This window comes from Temnothorax americanus, unplaced genomic scaffold (assembly GCF_048541705.1).
Source record: "Temnothorax americanus isolate GAGA-0224 unplaced genomic scaffold, ASM4854170v1 Scaffold117, whole genome shotgun sequence".
NCBI classification, from domain to species: Eukaryota; Metazoa; Arthropoda; class Insecta; order Hymenoptera; family Formicidae; genus Temnothorax; species Temnothorax americanus.
The window spans coordinates 13038-31429 of NW_027509250.1; the positions used below are offsets into that span (position 1 = coordinate 13038).

Genomic DNA, 18392 nt, shown 5'->3' on the forward strand with positions numbered 1-18392 from the left:
AAATACGCGATCGTCTGACGCGCCGGATCCACGCTATCCCACGCTGTCCTGAACACGTTAAACTTCGGCGTTAAGCTCGATAGAATTTTCGCAATCACAGCCGCGTCGGAAATCCTTTCTCCGAGATCTATCAACTGGCGCGCCATATTTTGTACCGCACTCACGTGCTGGATTGCCGTGTCTGTCGGACCCATCTTGTAGGAATAGAATCTTTGTGTTAACGCGCCGACGTTCGATGCCGATTTCTGTTCGTGCACTGTGATGAACTTGTCCCACATTTCTTTAGCGGTACCACACACTAGCACACTCACAACTTGTTCGTCCTCCATAGCTGACGCGATGATCGCCGTCGCTTTGGCATTGTCTTTTATCCACAGTTTCGTAAGCGCAGCATTTTCACCGTTCTGGTTCGCTGGCCTCGTTCTGGCAATTTTTGCCGAATTTCATCACGATACTTAGCCATTTTCGTTTTCGATTTTTCGCCATTTAAAGCCTTCAGATCACTCAGGGACACTATGATCTGTGGCTCTGATTTCTCCACGATGCGATGGTACAATTACCGTACTTAGGAGGTTCAATTACGCTATAAACTGAGAGCAATTTATAAAGCTGTAAAAATGTAGGGCAAGTGGGGTGATCGTTACATCCTGCTGCCTGACGGATCGTGCCAAAAAATTTCTGCAATAAATAAGTTATAAATCAAGAGACACAGTAGTGCTTGCGCCAAGTACACGCGAAGCAAGACCGCACCGTGACTCTTTTACGCGACGCGACGAGTTGCGAGTAACTCGAGATGTAGAGATCTCAATAACGAGTGAACGGATCAAGTTCTAACAATAAGTAGGCTTGATCGATAACTTGGGGTCGATTTATATAGAGAAGAGTGTTTTTATTTTTCAGTACATATTACATAATCATAAATTATACAACAGTGTTTGATCTACGTATTATGCACTGACCAATAAACGTAATTAAGTTACAATTATGAATTATAATCACCTCCAGATTATCTTGGTTCACTTTACCGGTCAACAAATATTTGAAATCAAATTTTTGTATAAGATAATGGCACATATCCATGGTAGATTTTAACGATACCCTTAATCCGTCAGCTGTTTCCACCGTTAAAAATTCGTCACGACTTATTTTGCCTGTAAGTACATTAGACTGCCAATCGTTCAACCACTGTAGAGAGTCTTGTAGTATCTGAAAGATTAGTGTTGAGAAATGTGCGTGTGCTACCTTTACAGTAATTATCGATTATTTTATTTATTTTAAGATCACAAGGAGTATATAAGGAGTAAATAAAGCGAAGCAAGATTAGAGACTACATCGAGGATCGAGAACGAGGACTACAACGAGGATAAACAAATTACCTTAAAGTCCGGAGATTGGGGTGTCAAATCTTCGTTCGGCATTTTACGATTTAAGGCATCAAATGTATCATTCATACGTTTACAAAAATTAATTGTTTCCTCGCAATCAGTAAGTGCTTCACATTTTTTAGATAAGTAGAAAGCTAACCCTTGCGCGACAGAATTACTGAAGATCTATGATATAAAGAAGAATAACATTAAATTGCATCGGATAAAGATAACGTACGTTGCGTGCTCGGATCGTGGCATTGAAACAACGAGGACGGGACTGGGTGTGATATTTACAAACAAAAAAATATTAGATTAATGATTTGTACAGCAAATCGAACATGTGAATGGAATGCATATGTCAAGATACGCAGAAGGGCATATTAAAATGTTTAAACAATGGCCATAGGTACGCGGTATACTTGAATTTCAGTAATGGCCGAGGCTACCCCTGTTTCTCCTATAGATACCTGGGTTGCCAGACGAACACGCATTTTAGAAGTATTATCTAATTGAATGTGTCTCTTAGATCCTCGGACATGCTCTGGCATTTCCGACATGCTTGGTATCGAGGTCAAATAAAATCTCGAAGAATCTCCATTCAATGTACTTTTCCTCTGAATTTATTTGCAATTTTTTTCATTTTGTGAGATCTGTTAGTATTCATATATATAATAATACAATCCTATTCATAAAAGCTCAAAACCAGACATTACGTGACATAAAAGAAATTATTAATTTATTTAATTCATAATTTCGAAGTTACAGCACTCAGAAAAATGGTTAGAGTTTTGACCTTCCTGAAAATCCGTGGAATGGCTCATATATTCATTAAATATATTTAAGATTTTATATATGTCCATACGCGACTTACCCTCAAACGACGTTTATTGTACAAGCGATTCCAGATATTTTTGAACACATGCGGCACGTCAGAAAAGACGAATACTTTACGTTCATTGTCAAGGGGATGAGTAAACCACGTTTTTGTTTCGTGAAGTGAACCTCTAACATCCAGAAGAGACCACATTTTTCTGTTTGTATGAGCACCATCCAAAATGACTCCGTTAATTTTAGCTCCACATTTCTCTAGATAAGCAATTGCCTTCACCACCAATTTAGCGAGCTCATCGCCATTCACGGGATTTTTTGATGCGAATACAGCTATAGGTTGGGTATATTTATCCGCGAGCGGTTGGAACATAATGACGAGACCATGAGTTGCTTGTTCGTTTATATCCAAAGATTGTGGTCCATCATCGCCAAAATCCGTCAATCCAACGTAAGTCAGATTTTTCGAACAGACGGCAATAGACTTTCTGAGATTAATCTCATCTAGCAAAAGTACCCCGTGACGTTGCATTGGTGTTTTGGTGTTAAAGTGTTTTGTGAGAAGTTGGCCAAAATCTTTGTCAAATCCACATTTCGTGTTGATCAGAGAGAAGTAACCTCGAATTGTTCGTGTACACGGTAGTGGCATAACATTATTCTTTCGCAAAAACTCATAGTACCCAGGTGACCGTATGTTTATTAACATGCATAACATGAGCCAATCTTCGGTATAACGTCTACCTTTCGGATCTTTCTTTGATGCGGCTGCAATGATTTCTTTTATGGCTATTTTTTGAGCCATTGGGACAGACAACTCTGAGCATCTCTTCTCCAGCGTAGAATCTCCCATCGCAGCAATTTCGAGTTCTTTGGCTTTCAGTAACTCCTTCAATGTCGAAAGTCGATATTTTGCTCGGTTTTTCTCACGTCTCTCGCGAAACATTTTTTTCCGAATCGCTTGTAATTTATATTCGTCAACTAGGTTTGACAAGCCACAGATTCGATTTTTATAATGCGGATTTTTTGATCTTCTTTCCTTTTGCAGGACCTTGTTTCTCAACTTACAACAAGAATCGCATCTTCTTTTTGTACACAGTAGAGAACATTCTCGGTGATGCCACTGATCAATATAATTTTTGAATGCATCCTTTGCTTGCATAAAATGGACATTAACTTCGCCTATGCCACAACACAGCCTCATGGATTGGAAGTTGATCAAAATACTTGGGAGCATTGCCACGTTGTCTAATTTTTGCACGAGATTCGTTGCATCAGCATTAACGAGGTTTCCATATACGTAATAACGTAGATTTTTTTGCTCGTCGAGGGTTACATATTTTTGAATTACCGGAGTGTTGATATTTTGTTTTTTTGTCGTTATTGAATACCAAAATACCAAGCCCTGATCTGGTTGTGTGGTTAACTGACCAACAATCCACGGCGTAGGTAGCGTAGTAAAAGAGCCTCCGCTGTTGTCGAGATGTGCACTTGATTCATCTGCAAAAATACAAACAATCGATCACGTGACACATTTTTGGCAAGAACAATGCGACGATGAAAACGAGGATGACATAAGGAACTATAAGATAAGTTTCTTCTGTAGTTTTTAAATATTTTAATACATGTCAAGATGCGTAGCTTTTAATAGCAGTATAGCCATGAAAAATTTACATAGTATGTGCTATGTATTGACTAAATAAATGTTTTAAAGTATATATAGTTCTTTTTTTTATTCATAAAACTTACTTTCGGTGACAGTGACTGATGAAATGTTAAAAGTTGTGCCATGAGTCGCCAGAACTGGAGTTTCTGCAGCAATTGGCCTATTTGCGATATTTGTAGCAAAATCGGTTGCTACTTCTGTAATAAAAGTCCAATATATAAATGTTGATTTATTTGAAATAAAATATTATGCAATATACACCTTTAGCGACAATATCAATTGGCAGATCAATAAATCCAGTTACTGCTTCGACTTCCAAAATCGATGATTCATTCGCAACAGTAACATTAGACGAATTATGTATTGGAGACGCTGCAACTTGATTCCCTAAAGCATTGACGATGTCAGACTCTTGTATTGACTCGACAGTTTGCTCATTGTTCTCGAATATGGTTGGAACGGCTGATTCGTGTAGACGAGGATGTTTATATGCAATCTTCAACAGTAAAACAAAAATAAAACGTACAGCATTCGGTTTTGTGAGCAATGAATTGCAAAAAATGAATTAAAATAAATTAAAATAAATTAAGGAAACTAGAACTTACCTCTGCAATAACTTTCCCGTTCGCATCATGCTTGACGTACTTTCTGAGAATATATATTTCTCTTCAAAATGTTTCTCACAAACATAATGCGAAGACGTCAGTTTCTTGCTAGGTATCGCGGCTTGCCATTTTTTGAGCCGTTCACTATGCGTTGGCACTTTAAAAACCGACCGTTTTATTTTCAGGCTTTTAAAGCCTGTTTTGCATTTGGGTACAATGCACGGTTTTGTCATTACGTCAAATTATAGAACGCGTGCACTGTGACGAACTATTTAACGCAATGACAACACAGGTTATGTATTTCAAATCGCGTGTCAAATCGACATCCCTCGATAGCAGCGACACCACAAGAAATGACTCATGAAGTAGTATAAGGAGACATGACTCCGTAGTCACGAAGTGGTCACAAAAAATGTTCCGTATGGAGGAATGTTCGCTAAATGGAATAGCTTGCAACATTTCGTCGCCATCATGAAATTGTGACAGCTGTTGAGACACGAAAAGGTTAGAAACACATGATCACACGTGTATACGGTAATAAATGTAAAATATATCAGAAATGTGTTTCATAAGTAAATATAATATTTTATAAACGTATAAAAACGTTTTTCATTGGGTCTATACTAAAATAAATAATAATACGCGTAAGTATATATTATATAATTATAAATAAGCAAAAATAAATGTTAAAATTAAAATGAAATATATAATTTAAAAATACGTTTACCTTAATTAAAATAATATAATTAAATATATTTCAGAAAGACGAATCCCGGATACAAGTAGAGAAACATAAGGAACTTAAGAATAAAACACAATGGAACATAAGAATAGACATATATATTTTAAATATTTGCAAGATAATTTGGAGTTGATAACTCTTCCGTCTACAGAGTGGAATTATTCAAGAGGAAATGAAAAATTTTTTGATTTCCAAAAAGTAGAAAGTGATTATAGTGTAAAAAAAAGAATTGCTTTTTTATCAAATGGACAGGTTAATATTTATATAAATGATGAAATTCATTCTCTTTCAAAATTTATTGTAATTGTAAATATTGAAGAATTAAATGAATTGTTACAAGTTGTTGATAAATTATAAGAAAAAAGAAACAATCGTGAAATTAAGATAGCTTAAATGTAAATTTAATTGTAATATGTAATATTTATTTTGATAGTTCAATTCATATTAGATACTGAAATTGTTATATTTGTACGATCATGAAAGATCAAAGAGTATCATATCAGGTATTATGTTATTTTAATGTAAATTATGTATACATATTTACGTGTATGTATACAGGGTGTCAAAAATAAAAGTAACCACTCGAATAGAGGGGGTAGATTGGGTCAAACTGAAAAGAAAAGTCTCGTACCATTTTGCAAAATTCGCAATAGTTAACGAGTTATTAAATAAAACGTCTGAGCGAATGCGCGCACAAAGAGCGATAGAGGCGGGCCTCGGCGGCTGGCTGGGCTGGCACGGTGCCCGGCGCGCGGCGAGCGGTGGGGGTCGAGAGACGAGCGGCGAGCGGGGCACGGCGCGGCGCGGCGAACGTCGAGCGACTCGATGTTATACACTGCGACGAAAAAGTATTAGAGCCAGCCCATACTAAACTTACGATAATTCCTTCGCGTAAACGGGATTTTCCTTCGCGTAAACGGGATTTTGTAGTAACTTACAATAATTTACTCCGCGTAAACGTAGTAACAGTAGGTAGCACACGTATTGGCTATTGCATAGGCATTGCCGTAACGTCTTACGCCTTAGATAATATTAATTAGTTTAGCTTGAATTATGTGTAATAAAAACATTTAATTTTAGTAAATTTAATTATTTTGCATGTCAAAGTTTACGAGGTTTACCACAAGCCTTACTTTAACTTTTGTTTATGTTATAATAACTTTAATGGTGCGTGTCCACCTGCGAGTAAAACTCTCGAGATGAGTAGCTCTCGAGATTGATTCTCGCAAATAGACATATTCCTAAAGAGTACCTAACGGAGAATGAATCGCAGCTCTCGGCGAGCGAACTTTTCAAGACCTACTCGCAAATCGACACGACGTTATTTTACTCTCGGAGATCAGCTCGCCAAGCTCGAACGCTGTTCGTATTTTGAGAGCTACATGATGACACAAAGGAACTTATTGAATAATGCGGAAATCATGAACCATTGTAGAATACTACTGTGACAGAAATAAAAGTTTTTTTAATTTTTATGTTTTGCGAATAAAGTGCGAAAAATTCATGATTTAAAGAATTAAATAATAATATTTTTAATACATTCTCTTATTACTTGGTCAATAATTAGTTACACTTAATTTTACATACTTTGCACGTTTTAGTTACAGCGTTAAAATTAAATACATTTTTACATCGCGAATTAAGTACATAAAAAAAAAAAAATTTAATATTTACATGTAAAAATCTAACATCAAGGTATTTCGCAAACAGAAAACTAAATAATAATATCGCACTATGTATTCCATTTCACAATTTGTAAGTCTGTAGAAACTTTTAATTGTTGGGAATCTTCAATCTTAAGCTCTCTAATTTAGAGCAGATCCGACACCTGCGATCAATCCATTGCTTGACCCAGAAGGTCTTTTTGTTGTTATTTAACACCCTTTTTCTTTTTAAAATAGTACAATGTCAGAAAAATTACTCTCAAATGGACAGTGTCAGAATAACTCTCGAGAGCTACTCTGGAGAGTTTTACTCGCAGGTGGACACGCGCCTTAAAACTCTCGAGAATATCTCTCGAGAGTTATTCTGACACTGTCCATTTGAGAATAATTTTTCTGACATTGTATTCTCGCGAGCATCTCGCGGGAATCCGGAGAGTATTCTTTCGGAGAGTTCTCTCAAAACCGTATCCACTTACGTATTTTTTTAGTTGATGTCTGAGAGTGGTGACATCATAATGTCGCGTAAACGAAAAAACTTGCGGTTGCTATAGTGGCTAGCATTATTTTAAAAAGGAAAAGGATGTTAAATAACAACAAAAAGACCTTCTGGGTCAAGCGCAATGGATTGATCGCAGGTGCCGGATGTGCTCTAAATTAGAGAGCTTAAGATTGAAGACTCCCAACAATTAAAAGTTTCTACAGACTTACAAGTTGTGAAGTGGAATACATAGTGCGATATTATTATTTAGTTTTTAGTTTGCGAAATACCTTGATATTAGATTTTTATATGTAAATAATTTTTTTTTTTTTTTTTAATGTATTTAATTCGCGATGTAAAAATGTATTTAATTTCAACACTGTAACTAAAACGTGCAAACTATGTAAAACTAAAGTGTAACTAATTATTGACCAAGTAATTCAAAAATGTATTAAAAATATTCCTACCTAATTCTTTAAATTATGAATTTTTTTCGCACTTTATTCGCAGCACATAAAAATTTTAAATTTTTTTTATTTCTGCACAGTAGTTATAAAGTATCGTTTTCCACAATAGTTCATGATTTCCGCATTGTTTAATAAATTCCTTTATGTCATCAAAGGAACAAACTTTTGCCATCTCGATTTTTACTCTCAACATGTAGCTCTCAAAATACGAACAGCGTCCGAGCTTGGCGAGCTGATCTCCGAGAGTAAAATAACGTCGTGTCGATTTGCAAGTAGGTCTTGACAAGTTCGCTCGCCGAGAGCTGCGATTCATTCTCCGTTAGGTACTCTCCAGGAATATGACTATTTGCGAGAATCAATCTCGAGAGCTACTCTCGAGAGTTTTACTCGCAGGTGCACGCACCATAAGACGTTCTATTTGTTAAAAAATAATTGTATTAAAAGAACTCAAAATAATATTTAATTTCTACATGACATACGCATAAAATGTTAAGTTATCAGTTATCACGTTGACATAAATGTAACATATGAAAATGTTAAGAAAATAATAACATAGTTGTTGTATGTGTATTTTACATTGAAGTAATAATTAAATTTTGGTAACACAAGGAAATTATACACGATTTTTTGCTGCGTACGTGCCGCGTAACGCAACATTCTCGTACGTAATTTCTGTACGTAAGGCGTAAGATACTACGGTAATGTACGTGCGCTGGATCTTAGCCTCTCGCCATGGCAGGAAAATGATACGCTACCATTTCCACACCACCTTGCGGTAGATAGCTTGGTGCGTTTTTTTTAATAGTGGTTTCCCCGGTAGGCCTAATCCACTCTCATTATTTAATGCAAAAATTGTTCGAAGTGCCGTCCTCTCTCTCGTATGCAGAGTTCGGCCCTTCGTACAATATTGCGCGTCGCACGGTGCACCATGTCCGGCGTAATAGTATCGAAGGCCGCAACAATAGCTTCACGTACCTCGTTTTCTCCACCATTACGCCGCTGCTCGATTAGACTTTTTATATGACCCCATACAAAAAAGTCTAATACATTTAAATCTGGCGACCGTGCCGGCCAGGCGATTGGGCCACCACGACCCATCCACCTATCCGGAAAACGCGCGTCTAATATTTCGCGCACTTGACGACTAAAATGAGCCGGAGCTCCGTCGTGTTGAAAAATTAGCTGCGCCCGTACGCGAAGGGGCACATCCGCGAGAAGAACTGGCAATTCATTCTCAATAAAATTGGCATAAATATTGCCAGTTAAACGCGGTGGGAGGAAATATGGACCGATCTGGAAATAATGAATAAAAATGTTTCTTCACTTAAACAACAAGAGAAAATTGCTTTCTTTCTACTTTTACTTACCACTTGATTCCCGATTACTCCCGCCCATACGTTTATGGACCAGCGATATTGAAAATTGCCCTCACGGACGACGTGCGGGTTTTCATCAGACCAATAAACGAAATTCCGGGAATTGAATACGCCGTTTGGTGTAAACGTCGCTTCGTCGGTCCACAGAATGTTATCCGGGAAAGATAAATTCCGTCGGCATTGCGCGAGGAACCCTACGTATGTGTTTTTCCACAGTTTCTAATTATTGTACACTTAAATTACCGCGAATATAAAAAATTGATAATGACAATACCTTCACAAAAGTATATCCGTGGTTCAAGATCTCGCGCTAAAAGCTGTTGCACCCGCTGGTAGTGGTACGGATGCAACCCATTCTCTCGTAAAGTGCGATGCACCTCGTACCGAGAGAGATGATACTCGCATGCTGCACGACGCACGCTGTTGTTCGGATTTTCATAAAATGCGTCGAGTATTCTCTCTTCGTCTCGAACACGACGACGCACCGGTATGTCTCTTCTATTATGCACAAGACAACCTGTCTCACGCAATTTTTGCACAACACGATAAATAGTACGACGTGTTGGATGCACACGCCCGGGAAATCGTTCCGCATATATCCGAGCCGCGGCACGCGTATTTTCACCTGCTAGCCCGTAGGCCACTACCATATCCGTATATTCCTCCGAAGTAAATCGCATTGTCGCTGTCTATTACTATGCGAAGGTTTACGCGACTGCACAAGAAGTTGTTGTGTAGGCGATTCTAGCCAGAAACAATTGACTTTCGGCGACTGTAGACAAAAGAAAAACATACGCGGGAATCTCGGGATCAGTCGATAAGTGTTCGCGCGGTATTTGATAGCGACAATAAGATTTTCTTCTCAAGAATATAAAAATGTGATAGTTGCTTGCTAACTAGCGCAGAAAAATGCGTGCCTCGACTCGGATGTATGCGGAACGATTTCCCGGGCGTGTGCATCCAACACGTCGTACTATTTATCGTGTTGTGCAAAAATTGCGTGAGACAGGTTGTCTTGTGCATAATAGAAGAGACATACCGGTGCGTCGTCGTGTTCGAGACGAAGAGAGAATACTCGACGCATTTTATGAAAATCCGAACAACAGCGTGCGTCGTGCAGCATGCGAGTATCATCTCTCTCGGTACGAGGTGCATCGCACTTTACGAGAGAATGGGTTGCATCCGTACCACTACCAGCGGGTGCAACAGCTTTTAGCGCGAGATCTTGAACCACGGATATACTTTTGTGAAGGTATTGTCATTATCAATTTTTTATATTCGCGGTAATTTAAGTGTACAATAATTAGAAACTGTGGAAAAACACATACGTAGGGTTCCTCGCGCAATGCCGACGGAATTTATCTTTCCCGGATAACATTCTGTGGACCGACGAAGCGACGTTTACACCAAACGGCGTATTCAATTCCCGGAATTTCGTTTATTGGTCTGATGAAAACCCGCACGTCGTCCGTGAGGGCAATTTTCAATATCGCTGGTCCATAAACGTATGGGCGGGAGTAATCGGGAATCAAGTGGTAAGTAAAAGTAGAAAGAAAGCAATTTTCTCTTGTTGTTTAAGTGAAGAAACATTTTTATTCATTATTTCCAGATCGGTCCATATTTCCTCCCACCGCGTTTAACTGGCAATATTTATGCCAATTTTATTGAGAATGAATTGCCAGTTCTTCTCGCGGATGTGCCCCTTCGCGTACGGGCGCAGCTAATTTTTCAACACGACGGAGCTCCGGCTCATTTTAGTCGTCAAGTGCGCGAAATATTAGACGCGCGTTTTCCGGATAGGTGGATGGGTCGTGGTGGCCCAATCGCCTGGCCGGCACGGTCGCCAGATTTAAATGTATTAGACTTTTTTGTATGGGGTCATATAAAAAGTCTAATCGAGCAGCGGCGTAATGGTGGAGAAAACGAGGTACGTGAAGCTATTGTTGCGGCCTTCGATACTATTACGCCGGACATGGTGCACCGTGCGACGCGCAATATTGTACGAAGGGCCGAACTCTGCATACGAGAGAGAGGACGGCACTTCGAACAATTTTTGCATTAAATAATAGAGTGGATTAGGCCTACCGGGGATACTACTATTAAAAAAACGCACCAAGCTATCTACCGCAAGGTGGTGTGGAAATGGTAGCGTATCATTTTCCTGCCATGGCGAGAGGCTAAGATCCAGCGCACGTACATTACCGTAGTATCTTACGCCTTACGTACAGAAATTACGTACGAGAATGTTGCGTTACGCGGCACGTACGCAGCAAAAAATCGTGTATAATTTCCTTGTGTTACCAAAATTTAATTATTACTTCAATGTAAAATACACATACAACAACTATGTTATTATTTTCTTAACATTTTCATATGTTACATTTATGTCAACGTGATAACTGATAACTTAACATTTTATGCGTATGTCATGTAGAAATTAAATATTATTTTGAGTTCTTTTAATACAATTATTTTTTAACAAATAGAACGTCTTATGGTGCGTGCACCTGCGAGTAAAACTCTCGAGAGTAGCTCTCGAGATTGATTCTCGCAAATAGTCATATTCCTGGAGAGTACCTAACGGAGAATGAATCGCAGCTCTCGGCGAGCGAACTTGTCAAGACCTACTTGCAAATCGACACGACGTTATTTTACTCTCGGAGATCAGCTCGCCAAGCTCGGACGCTGTTCGTATTTTGAGAGCTACATGTTGAGAGTAAAAATCGAGATGGCAAAAGTTTGTTCCTTTGATGACATAAAGGAATTTATTAAACAATGCGGAAATCATGAACTATTGTGGAAAACGATACTTTATAACTACTGTGCAGAAATAAAAAAAATTTAAAATTTTTATGTGCTGCGAATAAAGTGCGAAAAAAATTCATAATTTAAAGAATTAGGTAGGAATATTTTTAATACATTTTTGAATTACTTGGTCAATAATTAGTTACACTTTAGTTTTACATAGTTTGCACGTTTTAGTTACAGTGTTGAAATTAAATACATTTTTACATCGCGAATTAAATACATTAAAAAAAAAAAAAAAAATTATTTACATATAAAAATCTAATATCAAGGTATTTCGCAAACTAAAAACTAAATAATAATATCGCACTATGTATTCCACTTCACAACTTGTAAGTCTGTAGAAACTTTTAATTGTTGGGAGTCTTCAATCTTAAGCTCTCTAATTTAGAGCACATCCGGCACCTGCGATCAATCCATTGCGCTTGACCCAGAAGGTCTTTTTGTTGTTATTTAACATCCTTTTCCTTTTTAAAATAATGCTAGCCACTATAGCAACCGCAAGTTTTTTCGTTTACGCGACATTATGATGTCACCACTCTCAGACATCAACTAAAAAAATACGTAAGTGGATACGGTTTTGAGAGAACTCTCCGAAAGAATACTCTCCGGATTCCCGCGAGATGCTCGCGAGAATACAATGTCAGAAAAATTATTCTCAAATGGACAGTGTCAGAATAACTCTCGAGAGATATTCTCGAGAGTTTTAAGGCGCGTGTCCACCTGCGAGTAAAACTCTCCAGAGTAGCTCTCGAGAGTTATTCTGACACTGTCCATTTGAGAGTAATTTTTCTGACATTGTACTATTTTAAAAAGAAAAAGGGTGTTAAATAACAACAAAAAGACCTTCTGGGTCAAGCAATGGATTGATCGCAGGTGTCGGATCTGCTCTAAATTAGAGAGCTTAAGATTGAAGATTCCCAACAATTAAAAGTTTCTACAGACTTACAAATTGTGAAATGGAATACATAGTGCGATATTATTATTTAGTTTTCTGTTTGCGAAATACCTTGATGTTAGATTTTTACATGTAAATATTAAATTTTTTTTTTTTTTATGTACTTAATTCGCGATGTAAGAATGTATTTAATTTTAACGCTGTAACTAAAACGTGCAAAGTATGTAAAATTAAGTGTAACTAATTATTGACCAAGTAATAAAAGAATGTATTAAAAATATTATTATTTAATTCTTTAAATTATGAATTTTTCGCACTTTATTCGCAAAACATAAAAATTAAAAAAACTTTTATTTCTGTCACAGTAGTATTCTACAATGGTTCATGATTTCCGCATTATTCAATAAGTTCCTTTGTGTCATCATGTAGCTCTCAAAATACGAACAGCGTTCGAGCTTGGCGAGCTGATCTCCGAGAGTAAAATAACGTCGTGTCGATTTGCGAGTAGGTCTTGAAAAGTTCGCTCGCCGAGAGCTGCGATTCATTCTCCGTTAGGTACTCTTTAGGAATATGTCTATTTGCGAGAATCAATCTCGAGAGCTACTCATCTCGAGAGTTTTACTCGCAGGTGGACACGCACCATTAAAGTTATTATAACATAAACAAAAGTTAAAGTAAGGCTTGTGGTAAACCTCGTAAACTTTGACATGCAAAATAATTAAATTTACTAAAATTAAATGTTTTTATTACACATAATTCAAGCTAAACTAATTAATATTATCTAAGGCGTAAGACGTTACGGCAATGCCTATGCAATAGCCAATACGTGTGCTACCTACTGTTACTACGTTTACGCGGAGTAAATTATTGTAAGTTACTACAAAATCCCGTTTACGCGAAGGAAAATCCAGTTTACGCGAAGGAATTATCGTAAGTTTAGTATGGGCTGGCTCTAATACTTTTTCGTCGCAGTGTATAACATCGAGTCGCTCGACGTTCGCCGCGCCGCGCCGTGCCCCGCTCGCCGCTCGTCTCTCGACCCCCACCGCTCGCCGCGCGCCGGGCACCGTGCCAGCCCAGCCAGCCGCCGAGGCCCGCCTCTATCGCTCCTTGTGCGCGCATTCGCTCAGACGTTTTATTTAATAACTCGTTAACTATTGCGAATTTTGCAAAATGGTACGAGACTTTTCTTTTCAGTTTGACCCAATCTACCCCCTCTATTCGAGTGGTTACTTTTATTTTTGACACCCTGTATATATATATATATATATATATATATATATATATATATACACATATGATTTTTATAAAGAAATTGGAAATTAAATAAATGTTAAACAAATTATATTATAAAATAATTGTATTATAAAATAAAATTGTGCTTTAGTTTCTAAAATAAACATTTTGTTTAACTTGGTATTAAACTTACAAAAAAATATAGATATAAATAATATGTATATTATAATTATAAACAATTAATGTTTTCAAAAAACAAGTTTTTATAATTTTTTTAGTTTTATATTCTTTTTGTAAAAATGCATCTTTCTTAATAATATCTTCGGACTTGAGATGCAACTCACAAATTCTACTACTTTTTTTTATTTGTACATTTTTTGTACACATAATATTGTACCATGAGATAAACATATCATTCTATAAAAAAAACTTAAATTTTTGTTTTGAAATAAAATAAATAACATAAAAGGCATGTTTGTTTATTACTGACAGTTCATTGCCAGTACTGTAAATCTATAGTTTATGTCATGCACATTATAGATTTTCAGTACTGACAGTGAACTGTCAGTAATAAACGAATATGCTTAAAGTAAATATACTCTTAAGCTTACAGCACACAATGCTATTTTGTGTGCTTTATTACTTGCCGGCTCCTGTGCTAGCGAATCAATAGACAGAGTTGATAATCATTTTGTCTGCCAATTCGCTAGCACAAGAGCTTGCAAACAATTTAGCAGGCAAAAAAGCATCGTGTGTGCTATAGGCTTCACTGTTTTTTATTCTAACTGAAAAAAAAACTTGAAACAAAGTACTTCTTTGAATATAAATACTTACTGTACGAGGTGTAAACAAACTTTTCTTTTCGTCTCCTTTTCTGCCTCCTCTGCTGCTGCATCCTTTAACGCAACAGGCCATTTTTTTCAGAATTTACTTTATCTATAATGTAATCAAAATTAAGAGCATTAAACTTGAGACATCTAAAGTAAAACATCTATTATGAGTAAAAAGTTGAAAATATTAATACAGCAAAAATATACTATTTATATTAATGTGTGTTTGGACTTAGAAAATATACAAAATCTAATTGTTAATAACAAAAAAAATATTGCTCAAAATTAAATATTAATAATTACTTAATTTAATTTACATGGAAATAATTTTAGGTTATAAAAGCTTCTTCTTCCTTACCTCTTAACGAAGCTGGCACTTGATTTCTGTCACACAAAATGACACAATACGGCCTGATACGGCCACAATTTTTAAGTCCTTTTGGGACGAATTGACCAAATGCGATTGCATCAGTAACCTTTACAATCCAACAGATTCACACATTGCACATTGCACATATAAAACCTGTTCGTTTTCGTTACACTTTTGAACTAATGCAAGCAAGTGCAAGTGCAATAGGTTAGAATGAAACAAATATACTTTTCTCTCGTTCTAACTTATTGGTGGAAAGATGGCGACGAAATGTTGCAAGTTATTCCGTTCAGCAAACCTCCCCTCTACACGGAACATTTTTCGTGACCATCTTTTGCTTCTCGACACTATCTAGTCATGTCTCCTTATACTACTTCATGAAATGACTTCGATATTGGAGTCACCCCTACCACTGAAATTCTATCGAGTTGAAAAATCTGTATGTAAGACCGTGCTTGTAACTGTCTTTCCCCGTGGGGCGCTCGCAGAACACGTGACTCGAATACGCTCGGCCACGCTCGGCCTCTTTCGTGTATGGTGGCCAAAAAGGTTGTCCGACTTTTTTTTATAAGTTTTGGAACGCACTCTGTCATGTGAGAGTTGATCGTCCCTGCTCACGGCCATAACCTAAAGTTTCGAAGTGACACATTATCGGAGCAGACGGACAGTCTATACAAGGTGTCAGAAAAGTTTAGAATACCAGAAAGAGTAAGCACGTGTATTTGACGTAAGGAACAAAGCCCGTCATAAAGAGGAAAAAGGAGAAGAGGAATATGAGCAGAGAATGATAAGTAAAATGACCAGTGACCAATATTAGAAAAGAAATGTAAGATATATGTTAATAATATATACCCATAAAAAAGTATAAATAGATGTTTTAAAAAAATTTATTGGAGTAAAATTTGTTTAAACTAATAAATAGAATATGACGAAATTACATTAGATTTTAATGTAAATTAATAAAAGTCTTGTTAGCATTAATTAAATTAAATTGAATGTAATGTAATCCTGTCATGTTCTATCTGTTATGTCAAACAGTATATTTTATTACAATTGGAAAAATAATATGCATGATTATTACAGAGAAAACAGTGGTTCGAGACGTGGAAGAAAACTTTTAGTCAACGATGGACGCAGGTATGATGATAATAATTAACGTTTAACAATTACAATTATTGCTCCGTGTCCATTCTCTAACAATTGCAGACATATGCACTATTTCATTGGATCAAATTGAATTTATAATTTCCAATTAAGTGATCTTTCGAGGTGTATGTATACATACATACTTTATATTTAAAAAAAACGTCTGTCAAGAATTTTTATATTTTATGTTTTGATTTAGAAATTTTTTGTAATCTACTCGTTATAAATAAGTAAAGGTGTTCACAATTTTATTATTTCTTAAAAAAATATTTACGTTAGTTTGTTTTGTTTTTATTTAAGAAAAATTTGTTCTTTAAAAATCCGATTTGTAAATAGTAAAATTAATTTTTTTATTCTTAATAATATAAATAAATATTTTTCTACTTTTTTCAGTGTTTTCCCTTATTTTTTATCCAATATGAAATAATAAATTCTCTTCATTTTTCTGTATATTTTCTTAATAAAAAATTTTTTTTAACTTTTGTCATACCATAAATATTTTTACTCTTTTCTCGTTTCATGTAGAGAATTAAAATATTTTAATTTATAAAGTCATTTCAGCTGTTTCATATAATTTCTTGACAAATTGTTATTGTTTTATATAACCCCAACCTCCGGGTTATATGGAACGATAAACTTTTATAAAAAAGGGGATAAAGACTGGAAAAAAAAGAAATTATTGGCTTTCTTTTTTCTGCACTTCTGAACTAGTGTAATAAAATAAGTTAGAATAAAACAAATATATTTTCTTTCATTCTAACTTATTTTATTACACTAGTTCAAAAGTGCAGAAAAAACGAACAGGCCTTATATGTAACAAAATAATGGTACTTTGAAGTAACTGCTTTTACTTGCAAACATTATTTTTTAAATAGTTTTTACTCTAAACGAATGGTAAAAAAGGTGCTAAAATCGTTCCATATATCCCTGATTTGAAGGTATTTATAAACTTTACATATTTTTAATGAAACGCTATCTATAATATTTGTAAATATACAAGGTGGTGGTAGTTAAGGGGATCCAATAGTGAAGGCCAAACTTCCCCGATATCAATAATGTCAACATTTCTAATCCTGTTTTCTATGTTATATATCTATAATATCTGTCCTTGTCTAACGAGAGGCATCTGTCCTTGTTCGATTGCTGCGCCATCTCTCGCTACACGCAATACTGCTTATCCTATCAACCTGAATGTGCTTTTACTTAATAAAACTTTATTAGAGAAAATCTTTTTTTCTAAGCGTTGAATCAGTTCTATTTACACAATATTGTTCCTACATGTTGTCCCTACCCCGCCTGGGTGTCATTTTATATATATATATATATATATATATATATATATATATATATATATAAACTGCAGTATTTTTGTTATTGTCGTCAGGTGACAGCTGTATGTGCCCAAATTAGTAATTTTTTTTCGTTCCCGATATGAAATCGTATGTCGCGGGGTAGATTTTTGTGCGTACTTTAATTTTGTAAAAGAATTTTGCAATTCTGTAAAGCCAATTCAAAGATTTCTTGTAATAAAGAAATGTCGGTAACTACTGTCACTATAGGATCCCCTTAAGTACTGTAAAAAAGATTTTAAGGCGTGATTTCTCTCACAAATTCAAGACGAAAGCTTCATATGACCATATGTCCGAAACATCTTAGTTTCAAAAATACAGGATGTCAAAGTTAAAGAAAAAATTTTGTTATTTCCAAATATTTCAAATTTAAATAAAAAATAATGTATGGTCCCAAAAGATCAGTCTTCATGTCCTTCAAATATATACAAAGTTTCATCAAAATAACCCGAGTGGTTTTTCGAAACTTTTGGAAATAACAAAATTTTTCCTTCAACTTTGACACCCTGTATTTTTAAAACTAAAAGTGCAATTTCACGCAGCGAATAAAAGCTGGCGTTTTACCCCC

The 18392-nt window shown here is 35.9% G+C and overlaps 1 protein-coding gene across 1 annotated transcript; it reads right to left on the reverse strand.

Annotated features, from left to right (window-relative positions):
• Positions 1 to 4216: 4216 nt before the first annotated feature.
• LOC143908846 (uncharacterized) lies at positions 4217 to 5366 on the reverse strand. The gene is made up of 2 exons (XM_077426672.1): positions 4464 to 5366; positions 4217 to 4354 (listed from the first exon to the last, which is right to left on the reverse strand). Exons 1-2 carry the CDS (start codon positions 4694 to 4696, stop codon positions 4246 to 4248), a joined length of 342 nt encoding a protein of 113 aa, XP_077282798.1. The 5' UTR covers positions 4697 to 5366; the 3' UTR covers positions 4217 to 4245.
• Positions 5367 to 18392: the final 13026 nt, after the last annotated feature.

What these genes read in the sequence shown, in the direction of transcription:
- LOC143908846 (XM_077426672.1), bottom strand. Translation starts at nt 4,696, where the DNA reads ATGACAAAACCGTGCATTGTACCCAAATGCAAAACAGGCTTTAAAAGC. An exon ending in ACGGGAAAGTTATTGCAGAG is followed by an intron (nt 4,355 to 4,463) that starts GTAAGTTCTAGT and finishes TTACTGTTGAAG; the next exon opens with ATTGCATATAAACATCCTCG.